General features: G+C 38.1%; 1 protein-coding gene across 2 annotated transcripts in view; it reads right to left on the bottom strand.

Annotated features, from left to right (window-relative positions):
- Positions 1-26734, bottom strand: part of CADPS (calcium dependent secretion activator) — a 407683-nt gene that overhangs the window by 93748 nt on the left and 287201 nt on the right. For both annotated transcript variants that reach the window (XM_063122067.1, XM_063122066.1), the window contains 4 exons: positions 25991-26114; positions 22669-22686; positions 9077-9183; positions 1493-1649 (listed from right to left, as the gene is read on the bottom strand). In XM_063122067.1, coding sequence (XP_062978137.1) covers positions 1493-1649; positions 9077-9183; positions 22669-22686; positions 25991-26114 — 406 coding nt within the window. The remainder of the gene's footprint in view (positions 1-1492; positions 1650-9076; positions 9184-22668; positions 22687-25990; positions 26115-26734) is intronic.

The following is a 26734-nucleotide window of genomic DNA, read 5'->3' as shown; positions in this document are numbered from 1 at the left end:
CACTTCTAACCATGGAGAAAAGCTGTTTTTTCTTGTTAAAATGTGGTGTTGTACATGGTGTTGTACCCAATGTTAGTCCTACTTATTGAAATTAATTGGACCTAATTTAGACTGGTATTGTATACAATCCATGGATTCTTTCCCTAGCATTAAGAGCAACAGAAGTAGAAAGTTCAAAGAACTCTCTTGTTATAGATGCATATAGTTTCTTTGGATTGTGACCAAGAAAAGTGCAAAATTAATGTGTGTGATGAGAATTATGCCTTTAATCTTGGACAGTTTCAAAAGTAGATGCTTTGTGGGGCTATTGTTCATAGTGGGGGTGGGGGGAAACAAAAGAGTTGGTGTGTATATAAGTCATTATGAACACATCTAATGGGGCTCTTTGGAGTAAACCCATGCCATTTAGCATGCTTACTTGCACTAGGATGGGGAAATTCCCATTTAATCCAACAACACTTTTTAAAAGCCTTTAAAATTCCCACGATTTGAATATGAAAGCCCAACACAGGTTCTCAGAGAATTTCTATGAGTGACAACAACTGGGTTCAGACGACACTATAACCTACGGTGGATTAAAAAGTCAACCATTGGTTATTGTATCATCTGTCAGAACTTTTTCACACCATGGTTGGTTATTAGGCTGAAATAACCAACGCAAATAATTAACACTGTGCAGAGTTGTTTATTTGAACAACCATTGGTTATCATGTCGTGGGTTGGACTCCATTGACTATTTTGTCACACACAGCTGGTTATTTTGGGCAACTACAGAGTCCCCTGGCAAGAGCGACCGAAGCGGCAGCTGCCATTCTAGTCTAGCTGGCAGAACTCGCAACAGCTGATGGGAAACCAATGGGAGGACTGAGTCGGGGAGAGAGGGCAGGGGTTGTGTCAATCAAACACACCATTGTCTAATAATGCTGGCCTTAATCCACACCACAATTGATTATAATCATGTTGTGTGGGGAGTACCCCCTTGATAATCAACCATGGAGTTGACTATTATCCCACCATTGATAATTGTGTTGTCCGACTTGTATTTTTTAATTAAATATAAATGAAATATATCTGGGAAAGGATTTTTTTTCTGATTGCTTAGGACCCTACAGAGACTAGAAGTTTATGTGGACTTTTTAAAAATACCATCTTCCTATACATGTCTGTATTCTTCTCAAATGGAATATGGCCTTAGCTAGACCCGGGATCATCCCGGGGTCATCCCTGTTCATGTAAATGACAAACAGGGGATCCTGGGAGGAGGCAGGGGTGACCCCGGGACGACCCTAAGATAAACCTTAGGTCTAGCTAATGGACCCTATGGAAACCTTGGGATTACTTCTCATGTAGTTTTCTCTTGAACCTCTTCAATTCTCTAAAGCACTGTTAATCTTCCAACAAGAATCGGAAAACAGTAAAAACTACTGACATTAACCCAACAATTTTGCCCTATCAGAGAAACAACAATAAATGACTAAAATACAATACATACAGTCACTACGAAGGGAATCATTTAGAAGCTGAAAGAGTGGAAAGCTGTCCCAGGTATCTGGGGGCTGGACCTCTAGTGCTGCGTCCATATCTACCGCAAACAACGAGAGGAAGGTTTCCGCATGTTCAACCATTAAGTCTGACCACCAAGCAAAGGCCTTTAAATGCAGTAGGAAAGAAAAGTGAGAAAAAAGTATTAGTGTTATTCTAAACCACATTAAATGTTATCCATGTTCAATAGGATTTTTTTTTTAAAAAAACCTAATGAACATGCAATAGAAAACTAGCTTTATTGTAAAGAGAACAGCAGTACAAAACACTAGCATACTGAAAATATGACGCAAACTGCATCCATAAGCACCTGCTACTTTTAGCCAGAAACTTCTCAAGAAGTGTTGAACCACAACTGTATTGTTCTTCTACATTTCTGTAATGCAACAGAGGAGGTGCGTCTGTTCAATTTACAATAACCCACTTAATTCCTTCTGGATCATGCTATTTACTAAAGGGGTAAACTAGTTCTTTCTCTAAAATATAGAACATCTGGGAGTTTCTTCACTGTGTTTGCAGGTTTTCTGCTTTTCTTTCCCACAATGCTCTTAACAATTTATCTAGATTAATAATCATCCTGTGAAAATAGACCTGGTATGGGGATTTAATGGCCCTTAAGCATCCCACATTTACAATTCGAAGTCAACCAGTGGATAAAAATAAACTACCTTAATTATACACATTTAAGTTTTAAAGTTGCCCCACGAAATTAAAAAAAAAATCACCCAATTTTAGAATTAAGGCATTAGAACAACTATCCACAATCAAGTCAGGATTTGATGACAGCAGCAAATAAATTGAAAGTTGAAAACCAAGAAATATCAGTGAAGTAACTCATTGTCATGCGCATGGGTCCTTAAGAATTCACTATACGGCTTCTCTGAAGTGACATTCACATCATACATGACTCAGATGTGAATGTGTTTGGAACACATGCAAGCGTGTATAAAATCACTTCTGGCTTAGGAAGTTAGGAACATGCAGTATGAGTGGTGTTGTCAACAGGATCTTGTGCAGTTGCTATTAGGTAATATGGAAAGTACTCAACAGCTCACTGTTTATACATGTTATTAATATTCCTCAAAGGAAAGAGAATGTTAGACTTGAAAAGTGAGGCAAGTTTAATGAAATATCTGCCACCATTTAAAGATCTGTCAATGAAGCCTGCTCCAAGTTCCATATTCCATGGAGGTAACTTCCTCATACATTTGGAGTAGCACCTTTTCTGTTGCTTCCCTGATAGATCTGTATGTATTCCTCCCCCACTTTTTTTTCAGAGGCAGATGAAGACTTCTTTGTTCCACCAGGCATTTCAGAGTAAGCATAGTTGCTTTTATGTTTTAAAATGATTGTTTTATATTGTTTCGATTGGGAATTTTTATACTGTGTTGGATCCAGGCTAAGGTGTTAAGCACTTTAGTCTCAATGAAACCAATGGGACATGATTGTCATGGGTAATTTAAGTTCTATTGAGTTAAATATGACTAAAGCAGGGCTAGAGAACCTGTTTTAGCTTGAGGATCAAATTCAATTTTGGGGAAGCTCTCAAGGGCCACATTTCAATGGTGGGCAGGGCCAAAGGCAAAGGGGGCAGGCCAAAAAATACATGGGGGTGCTAGGAGGTGGCTTGGTGGGTGCATTGCCTCTATGTTGCTGAGAGAGGGAGCCTCTGTCCCCGCTCCCCCGCTGGAACCCCCAATTGAGATAGCTGCTTCTCTTAGCAGCAGGGAAACAGCGATCCCAGCTACTTTGGGATTGCTGAGGGATGGGGAGGAAGATGGAGACTTTCCCCTGCAGCCCAAGTAATAAGCTGGGGTGTGGGAAAAAGTGGGTGGGGATCTCCTGGGTTGCAGGTCATACTGAGAGCAGCCCAGGGCTGCATGCAGCCCATGGTCTATAGAGTGCTCATGCCTGGACTAAGGGATCAATAATATGAACTCTCCTGGCATAGTTTAAGGGTTAAAAGTATGCCTTGGAATCTGTACAGTCATACGGATATCTGGCACTTTGATATTAATATTGGATCTAATGGTCTATACTAGTTGATTATCTGTACCTCACCATTGCTAGCATTACTTTAACATTTTCTGTAATGTCTCCTACCTGACATTTATTACATTTCTACACCGCCCAATAGCCCAAGCTCTCTGGGTGGTTCACAACAAGTAAAACCAAAAAATACAGCAACATAATAAAACATAATATAGTTTACAACCAGAGTAAAAACCAGCAGTGATGCAAAGACCTAAAAATACAATAACTGTTTTGAAACAATAAAAACTAAATAACTTAAAATGCCTGGGAGAATAAAAAAAAAGTCTTCACCTGGTGCTGAGAAGACCATAACGTAGATGCCATGTGAACCTCTCTGTGGTGAGGGCATTCCACAAACAGGGTATGACAACTGAAAAGGCCCTCTCCTTAGTAGCGACCCACCTCAATTCATTAGGTGAGGGCAACCGGAGGAGGCCCTCTAAGGACAATCTTAGGGTCCAGACAGATGGTCCTACAGGTAACCTGGCCCCAAGCCATTTAGGGCTCTGAAAGTTAATACCAGCACTTTGAATTGTGCCCAGAAATAGAATGGAAGCCAGTGCAGATCACAATGCACAGGTGTGATATGTTAATAACAACCAGTCCCTGTTAACAATCTTGCTACCTATTTTGGACCAGTTTCCAGACCATTTTCAAAGACAGACCCATGTATAATACATTGCAGACAAGAGGTTATCAGAGTATGGATAACTGTAGCTATGCTATATTTGTCCATTTGCATTATATTTAGATATTAAAGAGGGGAACCTCATTCTACATGGCTTGCACCTATAGAAATTAAATAAAAACATAAGAAGAGCCCTGCTGGGTCAGATCAAAGTTCCATCTCATTCAGTATCCTGCTTCCGAAAATGGCAAATCAGATGCTCCTGGCAGATTTCCAGGAACGGCAATCCTGAAAAGTTCTATATTTCCTCCGTGATAAATATTTTAAAGAAAGATTATTGTATTCAAAGTTCTCTGCTTCATCTGCTCACATTATTATTTGCTTTTTAAAAAATCGTTGTCTTTTTAACATTTTATTTAAAGCATTATAATAATGCTGTATTATAAATTAATCTGGATAGGCAAGGCTTGAGGAAACCTCTTAATAACTCTGTTCATAAATAATAAATAAATAAAATCTTGGGGAACAACAAAATAATGTTTTCTCCAAAGGCCAACATAATTATTCTAGAATTGGGCAATTAAAAGCCTATTTCCGTAAGTCAAAAAAAGATCTAATGCTTTAGGAATTCAGGGTAAAGGAACATGGTCAGTTGCAAAGAACAATATTTCCCCTTTTTAAAAGTAGCACTCAGCTTGCATTTAATAAGTCTGCTCATTCATGCCCAAGCTATTGTCCTTGTCCTGTGATTGCAGAGTCCCTTTTTTGAAAATGAGAGAAGTAACATATTGTTTCTCAACAATCCGTTCAACATAGTAAGAAGCCTACTTACCTTTTTTTGTTACACTCATGAAGAAGCGTCCTACCTATACCACCAAATCTATGACTTTTTTTTTATCATATCCAAGGGAACTCATGTATATATGCATATTTTTAAGGAGTTAAAATACATATATACATATTCATACATACATACATATGGAGAGAGAACTGCAATATTGAAAGCCTGTGATAGCTAGTGCCTTATAAAATTCCCTTTCCTTTGTAGATTTGCAAAGGAAAGAAAAATTAGTCTGAGAAAACTGAGACAAATGGCATAGACTTAAAAGCATGTTGGGACCTAAACAGCTACTTTAGCTCCTTATGGCCTCCACTCTGGGTTTTTCACTTCTTCTTCTTTATAACAGCAGACCTCTACAAATTCATTTTGAAACTCAAGTTTCAAACGTAGTTTGCCATGTGGCATTAATGGGGTGGGGATAGGGGTTATGCTGTTCAACAACGCAAATTCAAAGCGTGTTTGTTTACATGGAACAAACTGCACAGTTCTTGGATCCTGAGTACATACATAATGAACATCCTCTTTATTGTTCTCTGTCCCCCCTCCTGTTTTTTCTTGTCTATTGTTAACAAACCAACTATGAACTAACATAAGAGGAAAGCTTTTTCCTGGTAACATTTTCCAGTATAACCTAGGTAGTTCTTTCCCTTTTGGTGTGATTATGATAGCTATAAGTAATTTTAGAAGGTGTGCCCAGTAACAGGATCATTTCAGTGCGCTTGCACTGTTTGACGTAACTACTTGTCAATAAGTGATATAACCTGAATAGATGGATGAGTCACCTTTGTGAAGAATTTCACGTGACCTGAACATTGCAAAAACTCACAGGAAAAAAGAAAAGGGTGATTTGTCGAAAGGTACAAAATCAGTCAATATGGAGAAAGAGGGTGAGAACATCACTTTGCCTTACACTTGCATATGTTTTTTTTACATGTCACTCTTGTTCTATAAAACATGAAATGAATTGGGCTTGCTTCCTTAACGGATAACATACCTAATATCAATTCTTAAAGGCTGGTCCATACATTATGGGTACATTGTGGTTGCTGTTCCAACATGTTCCTTTCTCACACGATTCAGGTACTGTTTGCATAGCGAAATCATACATATGTGTGTTAGGATTTCCAGGTATGTCCCTTGCAAATATTGTTCCAAATCACAGCCATTTGCCTCCTGGTTTCTTTGTTATTAGATAATTATAGACTTTTCAGTCTTTACAAGATATACTTATAAACCTTGATAGTGAGGTGGGAAACAACATTGTTTTCCTTAGACACATCACCGCATCACACATAATTATTCCTTTTCTACATGATACTGCTAGGCTCTTAACAACATGAAAACAGATGTTGCTTCATTCCTCAATCCTAGATAATCTCTCTCCATATATAAATATTGTATATATCAGAACAATACACACAATGAACATAATCAGAGGAAGGCTACTGCTATCCTAGCTAATCATTTGTCTCTCGTATCTATTACCAGCAGGGTGATCTACAGATCAGGTGTACATTGAGCAACAGGGGAAAACAACAGGCTGAGGAAAGAGCCCAGGCAGGTAGGACAAGTGTTGGGATGTAACTGCAGTGCTTGTAAAAATATATCCATCGCTACATGCATGGGGGTGGAGAATTTTCCCCACATTGGCCCTGCCATGTAGGGCTACAGTTCCACAAGCAATTCCAACTGAAGTTGCTGTTACATTCCTTGGATCCAAAGTTACAAAGCAAAGATGACCCAGGGAAGATCCCATTAGGAAACATGGCACCGAGAGGGCATGCACGAAATATGACAGGAGGTGACTTGTTTCATTCATTTTAGTCACATACCTCTTTTCCCTGCCAGGATCATCCAAGATTGAATGAACAGTAGAAAAACAGGGAGGAAATTTAAATAGGCAATCAGGCATTAGTTGGGACTTATGGATTGCTGTGCTCTAGAAATAAATTAATTTTACTCTGCTTTTATTAGACATCTTATTTATGGTTTATTTTTAATGGTGAAATTATTTATGTTAAAATGTATTTAATGCAATATAGAAACGTCAATGAGAAGGAAAGCAGAAAATAGGGAATTAATGTTACAGCATTGAAAGTTATAAACAAGAGAAAGTTTTATCTATATTTTAAAAGGATAATTTGTAAAAGCTATGACAGATCACTGTAGTTTTCAAAGCGTATTGGCTATGAATTTACATAGAATTAACTTCATATATGCAACAGGACTATACATGGGAAATGAAATCCTGGCCCCGTATAATGACAAACACACACTGACCACATATGGGTCAGTACTTCATCTATGAATTACTATATGTGCTTAAATAGAACCAGTGTGGTGTAGTGGCTAAAGTGTTGGACTGGGAGTTGGGAGTTCCAGGTTCTAAACCCCACTCGGCCACAGAAACCCACTGGGTGACTTTGGGCCAGTCACAGACTCTCAGCCCAACCCACCTCACAGGGTTGTTGTTGTGAGGATAAAATGGAGAGAAAGTCAAAAACATCTGGAGGGCTCTAGGTTGGAGACGGCTGTATTAAACCAACTATCCTTTTACTGAGGAAACTATACGCTGAAAGCGACAAGGTTTGTCCAAGGTTTCTGGCACCCCAGTAACTAGTGTCTTGTGTCCTGCTATGCATGTTTCAGTTTCATGCATATTTGTGCTTATAAACTAGAAGAGATCTGACTATCTGACTCTCTCAAATTTTTAAACATTTGGAGAGGTATTATGAGGGGGATCCTTCTGAAGATGGGAGGTCATATTTGGTGTGTAGGGGCCAATGTTAGGGTGGGTATGTTGCTAATTCAGTATGAAGTGGTTCAAGGGCTTCTTTATTCTCCCTGCTCTTTTTTAACCACATAAAAGAGCTCCTGCAGCTCAGGTGAATGGCTGCTGCCAGCGTAGCTCCTGTACACTTTGGAAAGGGGGGCACAAATGCTCCTGGGAATATGATGTTGCCCCAGCCATCTCCCCACCCCACCCCATACAACACAGTGGTAATGTAATAGCTTCACATTGTGTCTTCCCAGAGGCATTTGCAGTCCCACTTCCAAAGTGTGAGAAAGCCGTGGTGGCAGTAGGTGTAAAAAAGGAGGAAAAAGTAAAGAAGTCCTTGGACCAATTTGTAATGTATTTATAAGTATTATTTTCCCCAAAAGGTATGAAGAGCCCCCGCCCTGCAGTAATGTTCCTGAGTTTCTTTGGAAAGGAACATCTGATGAAGGTGAGGAGGGGAACTTTGCCCTGCCCTAAAATAAACAACTAGTTGTCAGTTATCAACTCAAGTTGATTAAGTTCAATTATTGGCTTTTCAGTACATTTAAAATGGCCTTTAAACTCCACCCTTGCTCACAAAAGCCCCTCAATACATCATAACACACCCCTTAAATTGGATATCTTTTATGTTGTAGTTACTCAGCTGTTTAAAAACATTTGGCTAAATTTTGCTATCACTAACACTAATGTATAAGTCTACATAAAGTTACTAATGGAAAGCTGATTCAAAAGCTGAAGATTACCAATGGAGTAACTCATTATATTGGGATGAAAAATATATCTGTTTTTTTGCAAACCAGGATTGTGAAGCCGTAGACAGAAGAAATATAACCCCCTAAATGTGGATCGCTCCTATAAAATCCTTGTGGATTTTGCTTTCTGAAGGAACATTTTTACATGGATTTTTTCACAGGCAATCTTCTGCAACATGTTAGATTGGAATAGTTCCTGAGAACTGAATCTGGTGAATGGATGGTCCTATCATGAACTGCTTTCATTAAATTCCAGTCGAACTGAGCTTGCATGGAAGTGGTGCTCAAGTTATTGTTCCCTTAATATTTTAATAAATATTTTAAACATCATTCCCTAAAATATTATTTTTGAGTGATATGTAGTGTTATTTGGGGAGACAGTGGCTTTGCCTTGCTCAAAGTTCACCCTATGGTACAAAGAAATAGAAGTGTAATACACACAGGAACTCACTTGCTCCAGAAAATCTCTGCTCAGAAGTGTTTAGACCATTGTTACTCACCTCTGCATGGTGTTCTTCATTCTGTTGTAGAACTTCAATTACCAATTCCGCCAAGCGAATTGTATCTTCTAGCTTTTTGGCAGGTGTGACTAACCGACCTACATTTTCTGTAGTACAAGAACTTGAATTAAAATGGAGTGAGATAGGATAGGCTCAATGTAAGGCCAATAGATTAGGTGGTTAATTAAAAGCAACAACAGAATAATTAATAATAGTAATGTTAAAATCTACATCATGCAAGGGTTAAAATGCTATGTAGTTAGTACTGAGCAAACCATAAAGCCACGTTTGTTGTTATACCATGAGCACAGTGCTCCAGCTTTGAATTTAAATATGCGGTTCAAATTGTTTTACTTTGCACTTGAGATGATAGATAGCAAGTAACTAGTTGAAATTGAGAAATTTACATTTCCTAGAGACAGCATCTTGGTATTATCTGCATAGAGAACATTTGATTTCACAGTTTATGGATACATATGCTTGCTCTATGGATCTTAAACAATGTTACAATTTTCTATATTATATAAGATGATCAAGTAACTGGTGATGTTGGAGTACTGGATTTAAGTTAATTCATTCGAGCTGACATCAGTGGGTTTATACTATATTAAATCTAAATTTGCAAGTCCAGGGGAGTATTGCAATGGCCACTTATTCTTATGGCTGTATGTGTTTAAACAGGAAGTGTCTTCTCCTTAGCAAAGCAAGTGACCTCTGGAGAGTGGAATACGTATGTGTGAATATGAACTGAATGTGTGCACAGATAGTTATTACTAGAACTATCTAGTAATACTTCTTACACTAGGGATGGGTGAGAAATTTTCTCCATGAAGTGTCTTGGAGAAAATTTCAATTTGGACCTCCCAAACCTTTAAGCGAGCTGAGACAGAATTGCATACCAAAATCTACATTTTTGAAGGCTTTGCAATGCATCTCATCTGAAGGAAAATGTGCACAAAAATGTGAGTATTACGGAGGCAGAGCCTCCAAAATGCATATATTTGGGAAACGTGAGCATCAAACTGCATTGTAGGAATGGAAACAATGTGTACATTTAAAGTGCTCCAAAATGCATACGTTAGTAAAAATGTGCATTAAAAACATGAATTTCTGTACAGATCTCTTTTTTAAAAAAATCACAGACTTATGTGGGAACAGGATGGGATGAGCTTGACCTTAAGAGACCAGCAATCTAGGCAAGATTGACAGTTCATCTCATCCCCACTCTACCCTCCAACAAAATCTCATGAGATTCCAAAGAGGTGACCCCATGATTCACATACTCCAAAACCAAATGCCAATTCAATGATATATTAGAGGGTGAATGAATCATTTTATTTCTGGTTCCTATCACTTTTCCATGTGTTCATCCATATGGCTGTTCATTCTATTAATCTGAAAATATACAGAAAATCTGCACAAAAATTGTATTTAAATATATATTTATATTTGCTCTCAAAATACACAATTCTATGCATATTTTCTCCCAAAATAAGCATTTTAAAAAGCATTTTGATGTATTTTTTTGAGCCAAAAATGATGTGAACATCAGAGAGGGCAAACGTCAGTGGATAATTCAGTTTCAATTTGGACATTGGTCCAGAAGGTATGGGTCAGGTCAGAAATCACAAATATAAAAATTCCTTAAGCTTTCTTGTTATATTTTGAGACCAGGCATGAAAGATGCTGCAAAGCATCTTTTTTACCAGGAGCTGGGGTCATTCTAGAAAAATAATATATTTTAGAGGCGTGAATAATTTCACCCTCTGTAGCTTTTTCCCATTGCACTTTTGCACAATGGTGGTGGGTTGCATCGCACAAGATGCATTTCTTGATGTTATTCTGTGCAACTCTTGAAGGTACAGGAGACCTCTTTCTGGATCTTGAACTACTGTTACCCTGAATTTGTAGGGGTCAATATTTTTTGTGAAATAGTGACATTTCTAGTAATAGCAATATTATTATGCATCTAGTCAGAGTTGGCTCTGCAATGGCATCACTGTTGCCAGGGTGAAGAAAGCTTACTTAAAGCAAAGGAAAATAAGTGCTATATATGTCAAACTCAGAAGTAAGTCCCTGTCCCACTAAGCTCAATCAAGCTTACTCCTGGGTAACTGGGTACAGTTAAGTCTTTGTTGAATCAGGACTTTATAAATTATTTTCTTAAAATTTCCAGTGTTTTTCAAGAATTTTTAAAAGTTTACATATCCTTACTATAAAATGTATAGTATAAAATGGTACATTAGGTAATCCATTTATCCCCAATGGGAAATTATGGATCTAAGTTCACAGTGACTATTATTGTGAAATGATTTTACTGAATCAGACTAAAATCATATGATTTGTATGTTGTTCTGTTATGAATCTTATTATTTTTATTCAGTGGAAACTTCTGCATGCTTCTGAGACCAAGGAAGGAAGGGTATTGGCTGGAAAGAAGGTCTTAAAAGTTCTGACAGACAACCTTTTGCCAATGCTGTATTGGTTACTGAAATCCTTTGGTTGGAGTGGCTATGTCCAGTCACATCACACTCGTGGAAATACTGAACAGCAAATATTCTCTGCAATAATCTGTCCTAGATAAAATGTAGATCCTTCTCAAGCTTTCTTTTCTTGTGTGCGTGTGGAATAAATTCTCCAATATCGGTGAATCATGTTATGTGAAAATAGCTGGAGTACTGGTCAATGAAACAACATACTTCTCAATATTTTCATACATAATTTAAATCATACAGATTCACATATCTCATGCAAAATGTTATGCAACAACAATGTTATTTTGTGCTGACGTTGATATTTGAAAATGTTGCATATGTCAGACATTGCTAGACAAAAAATGTGGACATTTTGAAACCAATGCTATTTCTAGAAGCGTTGCACTAAGAATTTCTTGATTAGAAGCCTATGCTTGAGACTAGCTTAAAATCTATACTACAATAAATTAACGAGGGGGAAAAGGCTAAACTAGAAAATCATTAAATAAAAGAAAGGAAAACTATTACAGTACTTGGTGTTTGCTTAGGTATGCCTTTCAGCATCTGATTTATCATGTTAGTCTGCGTTTGAATGGATGGAGTGGGCCCAGCTGGGGGCTTGGGCACCGAAGATCGAGCTGTTTGTGAATGATGTAGAGAGACAGCAAAAGTAAAGACACACGTGACTTCATAAACAGTGACAAAAAAAAGATGAAAACTTTGAACGAAAAGTAAGCAGAAATGATAAAAGTACAAATGGAATAGCTGCTGTTTTGCTTATCGTCAACTCAAGTACTACACAATTATGACAACAAACATTTTTTTCTGAAGTCGACAGATTCTACTATGCTACGAGATTTCACAATCTAGGATGCTTAAAATTCAGTGTGAATGCTAATTGTTATTTCATGTAGCCAAGTGCAAAAAGCAGGATTTTAGTATAGTCAATTACTTGCTTGTTGTTTTTCGTTGTTTTTTTTAAAGAAAAACCCTTTCATCCGCATGTGTCAAATGTGAAATATCATTGCCTGCCTTTTGCACCCATATAGTGGCAAGAAATAGTGCCTAATACAGATGTCTTCTAGATATTGTTAATTTTACTAACTGAAAAGAGGAACTAAAATGAATTGCTTTGCAAAGACTGGTAGCATTTTAAAAAACCATAACACCATTTTGGGCTAAAAAAAATAGCTATATAGCATTCTTTGTGCAATTTAAATATGTACTCAAATCTCACACTTTTTTCTAAAATGTGTGGTTTCTGATTGTTTCCAGCTCATTATTTTCTACTTGGAATTCTAGTGGCTTTTATATTCTGGGTTGAATCATATATAAAAACTTGCCAGTTCTATCAAATATGTTACTTTGCTGTTCCAAATGTTAGAATACTGTAAATCAGGACTTGACCCATCTGTCATATAGTTTGTTATATCAGCCTAGGGGGAATGAATATATATATATATATATATATATATATATATATATATATACGCACACACATACACACACACACACTTTCCTTCTGTATGCACACAACAACAAATTCTATATGATGAATGTACTTCTCCTATAGTTTCTGTTATATTTAAGACCAACATTTTAATAGCCAAAGCACTTCTCTAAACAATTCTGTCTGTAAGGAGCCTGGCATATTTATCTGGATGGTTGGTTGCCAGGAGCCCTTTTCTTTTGCTTGCATTTCCAAGAGAAAAAGAGAGACCCCAATAGTTTGGCTGTTTATTTAAAGAAAGAAGATTTCTGGCTGCTTATAATTTTGAAAGTGTTATAAAAAGAATGTAATGGAATTTATTTATTCAATTTATACCCCACCTTTCTACCAAAAATCAACACTCAATCATTTAATAGTTTTTATACTACTTAGCATTTTTTTAAAAAAATATATATATCACTAAGTGGTTTTCAGACTGCTTGGTTTCCCTGCCTCTCACTATGCCCCAGACAATGGAGATGGTGAGAAGCAGATGCCACTACTTACTTGTTCCCTGGATTTCTTTCTATCAATCAAGCAAGTGGTTACAATGATGAGAAAGAGTGATAATGGTGGTGAGAAGGTAGACTTACTGAGGTGGGCTGGGGTTGGCTATTCTGCCTCTGCCTCAGCATGGTTTAGGTCTTGGTGAGACCATGATAGAGGGTTCATCTATGGATTGTTTCCCACCCACCCCCTGCAACTTCAAGTTTCAGAAATGGTCATCATGATCAGCAAGGACTGAGGAACAGGAATAGGAATAGATCAGCACCACAGAAAGCTCTGAGTGGTGCTGGGGCTGGAAGCTAGAGAGACTTGCCTATATTTTGCTCCAACAAGAGACTGAAGATTAAAAAATGGTGTAGTTGGATTTAAGTTGATTGGCCCCCATCACCACTGACTGAGGCTTGATCTCTTTTAGCGTACTGACCTATTTTAGCAATCTTAGGCTGTGGCAATGTGAGAGTGGCTGTGGCAAGCTAGTGTCATCATGGCCTGAGTCTGAAGATGGTAATACAACCTTCTCTGAGCACAGAGGAACTGACTCCTGGGGTCTTTTTGCAGAACTGAGTCCTGAGGTCATGAAAGCTTCGTGACACCTTTCCACTGCTGAACCCTCTCCCATTAACTCTGAAACCTCTTCTGAGGCCAGGGGTTTGGAGTCCTGGTCCATGACACTGAGCGTGACTTGTCCAAGGGCCCTCAAAGACCTGGATCTGGCACTGATCAAGATTGTACAAATACTTTCCCCAATAACGTCCCCATTATTCTTCAGCAGGAGTTCCACACAACCTTTGGCTGCTTGTATTCCACTGATGTCAATTGGTTTTAAGTAGCCTGTTTTAAAGATTGTAATCCTAATCTTAACCTGACAGGTACACACACATTAAAAAGGTCAATAATAAGCTTCAGAGTCTGGACCCAGAGAGAGTCTGGCTGCCTAACGTACCCATAACAGATTGCATAATCAGCCACAGACAGATTGGGCGAATGAAGATTAATTTATACTTGGTTCTCATTTTAGGTTGATATGAGTACTTTTTCACATGATGACTTTACAAGACATGTATTGCATGATGAATATTTCATTTGAGCACCTTAAGTGGAAGGGTCCCTGGTTTACTTGTATAGTACATGCATTGTCCAGGTTCAATTCCTGCTATCTCTAGTAGCAGGACTGGAAATAATCTCTTCATGAAGGCTTAGTAAGCTGCTGCAAATCAGTATCAACAGCACTAGTCTAGATGGACCATAGTTCTGACTCCATAGGGCTGCCCAGAAATTGCCCTCCATGCAACAACCCAACATGTGGAGAGGTTCCTCTATTCTGCTTTTAAGTAAAATACAATGAAAATAAATAACCAACAATTCACTGTCTTTTTATGACACCCAGAATCTGCTGCCTGAGGTGGCCATCTTACTCTCCATAATGTAGGCTCGGCCCTCTGATTCTCACAAGTTCAAGGCCAGATCTACACCAAGCAGGATACAACACTTTAAAATGAGTTGAAAACAGTATATGTAATGTGTCCTGGGCCTGAACAGTTGTCAAAACCATTATAAACCATTATAAGCAGTAGTGTAGATCCTGCCCAAGACTTGTTTTACCCTGTATAATAAGTAATCTTAACTGAAGTATATATACTTGAATATGTACAAGAGTGCAACAAACATGATAGAGGTAATAGATACAGAAAAGCTAATAGTTAGAATGAATACCAGAATGCAAGAGACGAAAAACGATTAAGAATTAAGTTTAACACACAGAAGTATGAGATACTTGCAAAGTTTTGATCAAATGTTTGAAGTTATGTGTTAGGATTACCTACAGTTATTATGGCTGGATCTTCCTTCCTTCCTTGTTTCCCTGTTTTCTTAAATTTGTAATGAATCTATCAATTCATCTCTCCAAACATCTTACGATTAATTTCTCATGGGCTAACGGAAGGAAGAAGCAGGCGAGAGCAGCCAAGCTTTTTTTTTTTTTGCCTCATGCTACATTATTTTTTATTGAAAACATAAAGAAGAGATGAATTTAGCTACACATTTTGTCTAGCATTTTCATCTGCTTCCCTAGTTGGAATTCCTGTCTCTTTGGGGACTTCGATTGTGAACAGAAGCTCAGACAGTTTAGTCTTCACCCCTTCTTCCCCATGTTGCTGCAGGTTAAATGGCATCGTTTAACAGAACCACTATGGTCAAGAGAAGGTTCCTGCTGAAGATCTCTTAAGAAGACAACCACCTTGTCTGGGCTGCAATCTGGATTTTGTGCATTATCTTATATTAGAGATGTCGAGAAAAGCTCTCTAAAGCTGGACTTGGCAAAGTACTTTGGGGTCTCATGAAAGCCTGCTTCAAAGTCCCTCAATTCTTCTCTCTGAGTTGAAGAATTGTTATCTTCTGGAGTTTCCTAATTTTCTCCTATATAAAGCAGCAATGTTGCTCCATTATATAAAATAGGAGCAGAATTCAGAAGTTTTTGCCCCTGCAACTCCTGAATTCTGTCCCTCTTACAATGCAATAGAGATTTAATACTGGGGAAGGTTAAAGGGACTTGTGCCATTTTTATAGGCCCCAGATGGGCTCAGAAAAATGATATGAGATCTTCTGAATTATTCCAGGAGGTCTTGGATAATTTCTGAGTTATTCTAAAAGGAGCTTGATTTTATAATGATTTCATAATGGCTGTTCCATGAAAAAACATGGTCAACTGCCTAGAGCAGCCGCAACTTCTAGCGACTTTCTCAATGGTCAAGATTGCTTTGTGCTGGCTACAGAGTCCTGTGCAACCTGATTCCTACTGCCGTAGCCATTGGGATATGTGAGTGCAGTGGCCAGAGGAAGACAGAGTAACTATGCATTGGGGAGCGGGAAGTAAATCATGTGGCGCTGTGAGGTTCCCAATCATGTGATGGGCGGGCGTGTCATTGTTTTGCTAACTTCCCCTGCTTCATAGTCAACCTAACCAGCCTTCCTCCAGTCATATGTGAACAGGTTCCGTCTTTGCTATTGAATAAAGTATATAGCCATGATGACTAATAGCCACTGATAGCTTCATACTCCATGAATTTGAAATCTGAGATGGTAGACAAAACCAGCAAAATCCTGAGTTTAGGTATGCACTGTTTGAAGTGTTTCACTTGACTGGGTGACCCTAGTTCTAAAAGGGGAGAAAAACTGCCCCCATCCTCTTTCTCCACACCATGCAAAATTTTATGCATTTGTGTCATGATGTGTGAGAGCAGATTTTCACCTAATCCAGGCACTGGTCACCAGGGACAGGCAGATCAGAAAGATCTTGTTGAAGTACCTTGATGCGCGTGAACAAACACGCACGCACACACACACACACAAACACACATATTAAACTGAACAATGTACACTATCCACAGAGGCCCCGAAGAAGAGCAACCCTTGCAAAAGGCTACCATTCCCTTTCAACCAATAAGCACCAGTCAACTGTGTCACAGGATTACCTCTGCGGACAATTTTCATCTGACCTGTTCCCATTCAGTTACAATGTGATTGGCATGTAAGAGAGGAAGAGACATTTCCTCAAAGGATACTAAAGCCAGAGGACAAGTGCACCCATGAGATACAGCTAAGCTGCACAGCAAGCCCTGCAGTAATCCAACTCTGCACCATCCTTGAATACGTTTCAGCTACTCAATTTGCCAGCAGCTGCACATTTCTGCCAGTTACTGCAGACCTAGACACCTACAGTGACCTAGCTGAAAAATATATTTCAGAGCTGATTGACATTTAAATCCTGCAGCTGTCAAACATGCCTGGGTTGTGCAACTTCAGTTGTGGACTCTGTGTGTGTGTGTGTGTGTGCGCGCGCGCACAGAGCAGAAAATCAGGAAGGAAAGGAGGAAGCAAAAGACAAAGTGGCTATAGCAGCTAGCCTTATCAAGTTCTTTTTAAAAATATAAACCACATGACCTATGCTAGATTGGATTGTGCTGTTGTCAGCAAACTGATCTACTGTGGTTTCCATCTACTCTGGTTGTGTTTTTTTAATTGAAATTGTAAAAACAGCAACAAAAAAGTGTTCTTTGAAAGCAATCAGGGAGGATTTGTGCATATTTCCCTGCAGCTCTGCAGCATGCACTACAATAGTAATTAAAATACCCCTGCTGATTCCCTGCTGATGCCAGCAAGTGCATATAGATAGTTCTTGCCAAACACTGGCATGAAATGTAATTGCTTCATGCTATTTTATAAAGGCAGTGGGTAGCAGTAGGAAGATCAACTCACTGTCTTATAAAAGTCCAAATTCAAGGCTCATCTTTCTTGCTTTCAGAATAACATGAGCAGCATTTTTTAAAAAGGAAAAAAAACCCTCTTTATTTATGGATGCATGTGTACTAAACAGGCCTTGCTTCCTAGGGCTGATTCACACTAGCTGTTGGCCTCCATGTGAATATCTCAAGATAGCCCAGGACTGCCTAGCTAGCTTGTGGAAGGGCAGTGTTCATGCAGAGGCCTGTATGAGCTGGCATCTCCATATAGGAATTGCCTATGGGAGTGCTGTGATTTACTTTATTGTAGAGGCTCCAAAAGTGCCACCATGATCACTTGGAGGCATTGATTCACACAAATGAGGTGAGCCTGCCTGTTTGCAGCCTTGTGAGGTGTGGATGTTCCCAAGGGTGCATCTTCTAGTGCTCTTCATACTCTTCTGGTATTTCATCGTCCTTTGTAAATGTCATACAGGAATGCAAGTCACAGTGTATTTACCTGATGAGCCGGTACCATACTAGGTAAATCAGTACCATTTGAGGGTGGGCAAACCTAGGAAACCTCAAGACCATTAGAAATCTACTGCACATTCAGAAAACTGCTTTGATTTTCCATGAAGAAGGCATAAGTGTACAATCTAAGGGCACTTTCTATCTCTTACAACCTGAGCATCTTCTCTGAAATAATAATAAATCCTGCCACACTTTCCTATCTGCATTCTGTGGGTAGAGCTATCAGTGTGGGTTGACCTGAAGCAATACCTTTTAAGACTTGACAAAAGACTGTAGATAACATTCAGGTGAGCTGTCTCAAGAGAAGCTAATACAGACCAAGAAGGCATGAAGTCATCTTCCCCAACTCCATCCCCTCCAGATGTGTTGGACTGCAACTCCCATCATGCCCAGCTAGCATGGCTGCTGGCTGAGGATAATGGGAGTTGCAGTCTAACACTTCTGGAAGGGACTGCGTTGGGGAAGGGTGCATAAGTGATGGGTAGAGATCACACATCCTTGTTCCCCCATTAATATTCAGGGATGGGGATGAGCCAGGTGTTTGTGTGAAAGAAAGAAAAGGACAAGACTGCAGTTTGGTACAGAATAAAGCTGAGAAAAGGACAGGGCTGGGATTCCTTTAGAGCTCTGAAGGTGCTGGCTAGAAATCTAATGTGGGAATAGTGAAGTTTGGGACATCTATACACATATTTAATGTTCTACCTTTGCCTGGTTAGTTTATTTGAAAATAAATGCCAATATTATAAACCTCCAGTGATCTCATTCCAAAGGAAACCAAGCCCAGGGTAAGCACTGCACCCCTAAAAATTCTCAATTCTTGGAGAACTGGGGTGCACATAACAATATAATCCAGCATATCCACACCAGATAGCATCTACCGGACATGGCTGTGTAGCATCTTCTGCTTTTAGCACTTCTACTTGGAATCTTGTTGTGCTCACAATAGAACACTCAGCTCTGAGTTAAAGAACCCTGGGGAATCACAGGCTGCTTATCAATTCATTCCTTCTTTGGACTAATTCTGGTAGAGAGAAAAGCCGGGAAATGCTGGCCCCCTCAGGCTCTTTCTGTATATCTGATAACTTTCTAGAACAAACCTGCCTTTGATGCTTTCTAGTAATCTCCGTAGATCTACAATCCCTAAATTCAGCTTCAAAGCCTCTCACCCCCTTACTTTTGCTCTTATTGTTATGGGACAAGAATGGTTGGAAGAGTGGGAAACCTGTGGCCCTCCAGATGTTGGATTAATTCCTGACCATTGGTCACGTTGGCTGGGGCTGATGGGAGTTGGAGTCTAACAACATCTGGAGAATCTCAGATTCTTCTTCACTTTTGCTGTAGCCAGTAGTGGTGATGTAAAGAATCTCTGTTTGAGGTCCTAGAGAGCTGTTGCTAGTCAGAGTAGACAGACCTGAGCCAGATGGAGAAATAATTTAACCTGGTGTGAAGCAACTTCTTAAATTCCCATGGGAGTCCTTCTATTAGGCAGGGACCTTTTCCTGCCTTCTCCCAGGACCTCCCTTGCATTTAGCGGCATGCTGAACCCAATTTTATTAATGGGGAAGAGAGAGTGATTTTTATAGCGCAACAGTGTAGCACCATTTTGCTGTTTACAGAATTGCCAGAAGTGGCAATAATTTATTTATTTATTTATTTATTGCATTTCTATACCACCCAATAGCTGAAGCTCTTTGTTTGTAAATCCTATCAGTGGCCATGGGTCAGTTGAGTGTAGGATTGGCTACTCTTTGCTAATTATGACAGGAACAGTTAACTTGTGACTTTTCCAATGTTTTGGCTTACAGCCCCTGGCTACGCTGGCTTGGTCTGATGGGACTGATATGACAAAGCATCTGAAGGGCCTCAAATTGCCCACCCCTGCTAAATTATGTTATAAAATGACTACATTTTAGCTTCAATATTCATTTCATCTTGTTTCATTCCCTTCTCCATTTAACATGAAGGTTGTCATTTGCAACTAATCAACACCTCCTTACTTCTCCAAACAAAAGATACTCTTTTAACAAACCAAATTAGGAGTATACATATACAAGAAATGCTCTCATCTACAAACTGTAATACAGAACAAACCACTGTAAGCAACCAATAGCAAATCTTGATCTATCTTTAAGAACACTCTCAAAATCTATCCTACATCTGCAAGACATATTATGATTCTCAAGAAGAGTAAATATATAACCATAGTGAGAATTACAGTGATTAGGGCATTTCAGTAGTGAAGGTATTCAGATAGTTGTGCAAAAGCATTTCAAAAGAACTCTACCTAAATTTTGGGTCCTATAGCTTGCTAAACTGATTATTTTCTAAACAGATAATTTACTCTAAAATGCCTTGTGAAAATATGATGAAATCTCCAACTTTATATTATAATATATCAACATGCTAAACTACAGCAGAATCAGAATTCTTCTTTTAACTTTAGAAGGAATTTTATGTGGCTGAGATTTTAATTCTCTCAAAACCTCAATTCATTCGCCTCCTTGAGGTCTGCTATGTCAAGATACTAAAAAGTAAACTAAGCACAGTTTAGTTTGAAATATGAATATCATGGATGGAGTCCTGACTAATTCTTTTATAAAATGGGATATATATCTGCATGATTATTGGTATTAGTATGGCTCAATTAATCCAGAGATATAACTTTTATATATGTAATAGTGAATATCCAACATGTGGAGACTGTTGACCATTACAAGGAAATGTTGACACTGTTAAATCCCTCACTCATCTGGTGAATATTCAGAAATACAGAGCAAGAATAGACCAGTGAAGCATCATGTTCACCGAACATAACTGCGTTATTTTGGACATTTCACAAGATGCATGTTGCATTGATAGCATTCCCTCACGACTGTCTCCTTATTTTGCAGATGTGCATCCATGTCCAATGCACATTCAGCCACCATTTCACTTGATGAGGATGGCTGATCCTATCAGGGCTATCACTAGTCATGTCCAATGTGCACATCTAGACCTGCTCTGCTGAAACATATTATTTATTTAAATTCAATATAGCCAGGAATGCTGAGTGTGCTTGATATCATGATAACATGTTTATGCAAAGTGCAGGGTAGGCAACTTTAGTTACTTGTTATGGACTTTTCTTAGGGAATGACTCATTGCTCAGTTGAATGTGTAGAATTCCATTAATTTCAGTCAGACTATTGTAGTACTACAGCGTAGTTGATAAGTAAACTCTTGTATTGGTATAAGTGAACATTTGTGAATATAAAAAAATGAAATAGATATTGGCTGAATTTCCATGATCATTTTGACCCACAGTGGCTTGAATAAGCCACCGTGGTTTGTGGCACGTGCCTAAGTCCTAATCATAGACTGTTATGCCATCTGAACCCAGCGAGGGTGGATTGTTGGTATGTTCAACAAACCATCCATAATTCTAAAATAGTCCATGGGTTGCCAGGTTCAGATGACACAATAACCTACGAGCAGGGGTTGAGTTATGGAAAGAGTGCTCATGGGCAAACCATGGTGGCTTATTTAAGTCATTCTGGGTCACAATGATTGTGCAAACCAGGTCACTGAGGCACTTTGCAGTAACTTTTCTAAAAGATCACCTCAGTGCAACCCAAGGTAGAATTTGCCACAAAATTATGATTTTTTTTCTTTTCAAAATATTTCCTTCCTAGAAACAATTCAAAATTCAGATTATCTGTTTCCACAAAACATAAACAAAGAACTTGGGGAATAATAAAAATTAAATTAACAGTTCAGATTTTAAGAAATTTAAAATGAAGATTTCTTATTTACAGAAGTCATGATAAAGGTATCATGTCTTAGAATCTGGACAGCATCATTTTCTAGGGATGTTTTTTTTAAAAAAAATCTGAACTGTATTGTTGTTTTATTACATCACCACATTACAAACAAAAAATTATGACAAACAAGACTTTTCTCTGATTGTATTGTTAGTTAACACATCAACAAGAAAATCATTCTACCCAAATAGGGCATAAAACAGAAGATATGAAAAACAAAAATGAGAATTAGTTCAGATATCAAACAGTGTTTTGAATGACAAGCCAGATTGCTAATAGTATTGGGCACAAAAATGTTTTGGGGTTAATTTTTTGGGTAAACAAATGACTTCTTCTTAATTAGACTGTATCTCATCTCCTAGTAAGATTGCACTGTATTTCTGTTCTACTAGATCTACTATAAGGGAGGAGGAAAACACTAGTTACATGAATTAAGACAGCACAAATTAACTCCTTAAGTATTGCTGCAACTCCAACTTCTCTCTATAAGGAGTACATATCTTAAGGAGCTATGAAAACAAATAAAAACTCAACACTCCTAGCAATTTATAATGCATATACAGTTGTTCACCTGCATCCTTTTGATTCTCTATATGAAAGAGAGAGAAAGCAACAAGGAGAAAGAGAGAGAAACAAGAACAGATATGCAGAATTAATGAGCAAGTGGATAAAAATGCCCCCCAGTTATGTGTGATAAATGACATTCAAAAAAGAAAAAAGTCGCCCAATCTCTCCCACCACCCAGAAGCATGGGGATCATCAAAAACGACTTGTTTTGCCAAGATAAAATGTACAAAGAAAAAGCTGATGTTTAGGTTTAAGCTCCGGAAACACACTCTGACTATTAGCCTGGAAAACGAATGTCCGATTCAGAGCTCACTATTGAGGAATAATAAGAATAAAGAACCTAGAATAGCATTCTGCTTGAAAAATAACAGACGAGTCACGAAAGATTTAATATACAGGGACACATCGTTCTGTGATCTTATACACAGATTAAAAACTTTAGAAACATGATATTAGTGAAAGATAGGGACGTCGCTTTCCAAAAGTCTTTTATCTGACCTCTAGCTCATTGCTCCCCAATGTAGTTACTACCTTTCGATTGTGTACCAGTGACAAGTGTTTACAAATTGGGGCTACACAGAAGCAAAGTAAAAATGCATTCAGGTCACAGACAGAAAGAAGAACTGAAAAAACTTACAGACAAATTGGAGTTCGTCACAAACAAATACAGCTTAATTTTTCTAACCTGTTTTTTAGGCTGATAAAAAAGTGACTGGACTTCTCACACTGGGACTTTCACAGACAGAAGCAACAGACAAGCCAATGCTAAAAGACTTGAAGCAAGGAAAGTGAGTTGGTTTGGCTCTGGATTGTACTGAAGTAATGGAAACAGAAAAGAATGAAGACAGCATGGAGAGGAGGGTGGAAGGTACTCACGAATGGTTAAATCCATCACTTGAGAGGCCAAGCAGAAGACAGGATGCTCATACATTTCTCTCTTTTTCCCTATAAAAGAGGATTTGGGCATGCAAGAGGCTTAGGTCAGAGGTAAAGAGGTTATAGGTCATAGGTCAGCGGAAAACTTTACATTAGCTTAAAAGGAAAGTAGCTGTAGAGTATTTTGGGATACACACAGGATAAAAATAAAAAAGGAGTTTTAAAATTGGAAGTTTACTGGATTAACCATTCAGCATGCTCATGAGTCACAAAAGAGATTGTGACCATGATTCTAAAGGTTTGTTCTGAATTGTTTGCAGGAATATAATGGTCAGAACGTCATGAATAGAAGGAAATAGAATTCTATTGATTTAAGGCTTCGAGATACTAAGGAGTTTAGCCTTCAGTATCTAAGGCTTTTGCAGGTATTTCTTCATAAACATAGCCTCAAACAGCATTGCTGCTGATTGATTCTTATCTTAATTTTAATGCACTCCATCTATTTAGACTAAAGGAGGCATTTCATTTCCAAATTGCAGACTCCTCTAGAGAAATGGGCCACACAATATTTTTTTTTGATAGTAAAAAATAATCATAGGAACTAACGAGCGGACTATGCTCATGAGAGAAAACCTGAGGCATGCAGCTTGCGGATGTTGGGTTGTTTGACTTAACAATCCCAGCATGCTTTGAAACTGATGCAACCACTTTTTATAGAGGCAGCATAGAAAAGTGGCTGAACCAACCACGAACAAGGAAGGAGAGAAGCAGAAGAGAGCAGGTAGTGTGGGATGAAGTACTTCTCTGAAAACAATAGCTGGAATTAAAAAGAACCAAAAAAAAAAAAAAAAGGAAACCAAAAAAAGGTTTGTTGCTTCAAAGTTTCCCAGACCTAAAAGTCACAGTGCCAAAAAAGAGGGCAGATAATTAACACAATCAAGAAGAATTGAGGCACAAAAGGAAAGTACACACTAACTGTTCTACGTTTTGGGAAATGAATGCATTTTTACTTACAGATCATAAAGTTTGTTTTTGCATAGATATATCTGAAAGAAGAGAGCAAAGCTTACCGACAGAGTTAGTGAGTGTTAAACAGAGACCTAGGGAGCCCAGTGTCCTTTCAAAAGGAAAACAGAACAACAACCCCAAAGCTGCCTTTGAACTGGAGTTCTCCCATGTCCTCATGAAGCATGTTTAAACATTGAAATTTTTTAACAGAGTTCACCAATTAAAACCGTTCTGTGAAGCAGAGTGCTTTGATAAATTGCTTGATAGCATAGTGCTCAAGAGACCTGCGTTCCTTCTCTATTTTCATTGCTCATTACCAAGTCAAGAGTTGATAAACATCCTTTTAGTGCCCAATTCTTAAGCGTTTCTCACTGGATGCATAACAATGAATTCATTACCACTGGTACACAATTTGCATTGTCAACGGGGAAAACATTGAAAAAGATAGGAGGTGTATAATGTACAGACCCTGGAAATATGTGACTTATCACAATAATCCAGTCCTTCTGACAAGCAAGGACTAAGGGAAAAAAATTGAATGGTGATATTGTTTCCTTTAGTGTTATTCTAAGTGAACAAGAACATAGCTTATACATGACAAGAAACCACAATCCGTATTGTACAATTCAATTTATATATCTAACAGCAAACCATTTATCATGTTATGGAGGAGTTTCAAATTACTGTAGAGCAGCCAACAAGGTAAGAATGAAAACTGATTAATGTGTAAAGATCTATCTGCATGTATAGAACTCCTGCCAAAAGCATATCTTCAAGCAAGTTTTAAAATGTCTTTTTGATGGCTACATGTGTCTCTGGTCACTAGTTGTTATTCCTTCATAACGTAAAAGGTCAATAATATCAGCTGCGGTGAATTTAGAGTGACAAGAATGAAATCTGATGCAAGCGCCGGGCCAACTGCTTTGACAAGATGTACTATGCATAAAAGGAAGGCAGCAAAATATTACCCAGGGAAAAAAAATAGACATTTTAAGTTGGCTTACAAACGAATGAGTCCAGTTAAAACATTTCTTAATTCCTGATATTACAATTGTTCCATAAACTCCACTGTCGGAAGCAATTAGATGTATTTCCCTTTTCAATTACAAAAATGACATAGTATGTTGATCTCACTGTTTTGTTTTGTTTTAAAAAATGACATGCATGAACGCTGTACTATTGGCCAAACATGCTTACTTTCCTATGAAGTAATTATTCTGTTATCCATTTCACTGTCTAAAAAAGGAAAATATTTCCCCTTACCTATCTTGAAAGCAAAATTTAAAGTGAAATAATTATTCTTTGACATATATACTGTAGTAAAATAATAGCTATGATATATCCTACTTTTATTTATTTTAACAAAAATGCAGCTGTCGCAGTTGTCACACTGAAAGAAATTAACACTGAAAATGTTAATTTTAGTAATAAAATCACCTTACCTTCAATTTTGGCATACTCTGATAGCCGGGTATAGTTAGTCAATGCAGCTTGTTCTAAGCATTTACGGATGACGGCTTTTACCTCCTCTTGAGGGACTGGAGTAACTATGTCTTTCATCAAAACCTTCATACAAGAAACACTAATTTGTCGTGTCATCATGATTAATTTAAAAACAACAGCAATAACAAAACATTTCACCTACCCTCACAATGCCCTTTCCTGGCCAGAACACAATCAGCAATCAGCATTATTTCTTGGACCTGGTCACCAGAGCCCACTGTTCTGAATTTCCTACTTATATTTTGAAACTCTGTGTTATGAGGTGGTCAGAAAGTGGCAAAAGATGTGCACATAGTAACTGTGTCAGATGCATATGTGAAACAGATTTTGTAAGAGTTCTCATAGACTGTTTATTATTTACATTTCTCATAATCATGGCGCACTATTCCATCTTTACTAAGCTTGTTTTTGACCATTTATGGAGACTAAATTCGGAAGAATAGTCGCATCAGTGCTGTAGCATAATATAGTAATGTTATATGTTAATGCAGATCCTTGTGTATGAAAATTCATGCCACAATAAATGTTACAGTCTTTAACTTCTCACAGGGTTCTGTTGTTTTCAGGCTTTGTGCAGCTGGTTCTCACAGATACAAAACATGAACAGGAATTATGTAGCAGTAAAATCAGCTCTTTACTTGGTATTAGCGTAAAGGTCTTCCAATAACTCACAGTTTCATTAG

The sequence above is a fragment of the Elgaria multicarinata genome, chromosome 3, assembly GCF_023053635.1.
Source record: "Elgaria multicarinata webbii isolate HBS135686 ecotype San Diego chromosome 3, rElgMul1.1.pri, whole genome shotgun sequence".
In the NCBI taxonomy this organism is placed as follows: domain Eukaryota; kingdom Metazoa; phylum Chordata; class Lepidosauria; order Squamata; family Anguidae; genus Elgaria; species Elgaria multicarinata.
The sequence above is the reverse complement of the archived record's forward strand: the minus strand, read 5'-3'. Positions and strand labels throughout refer to the sequence as shown.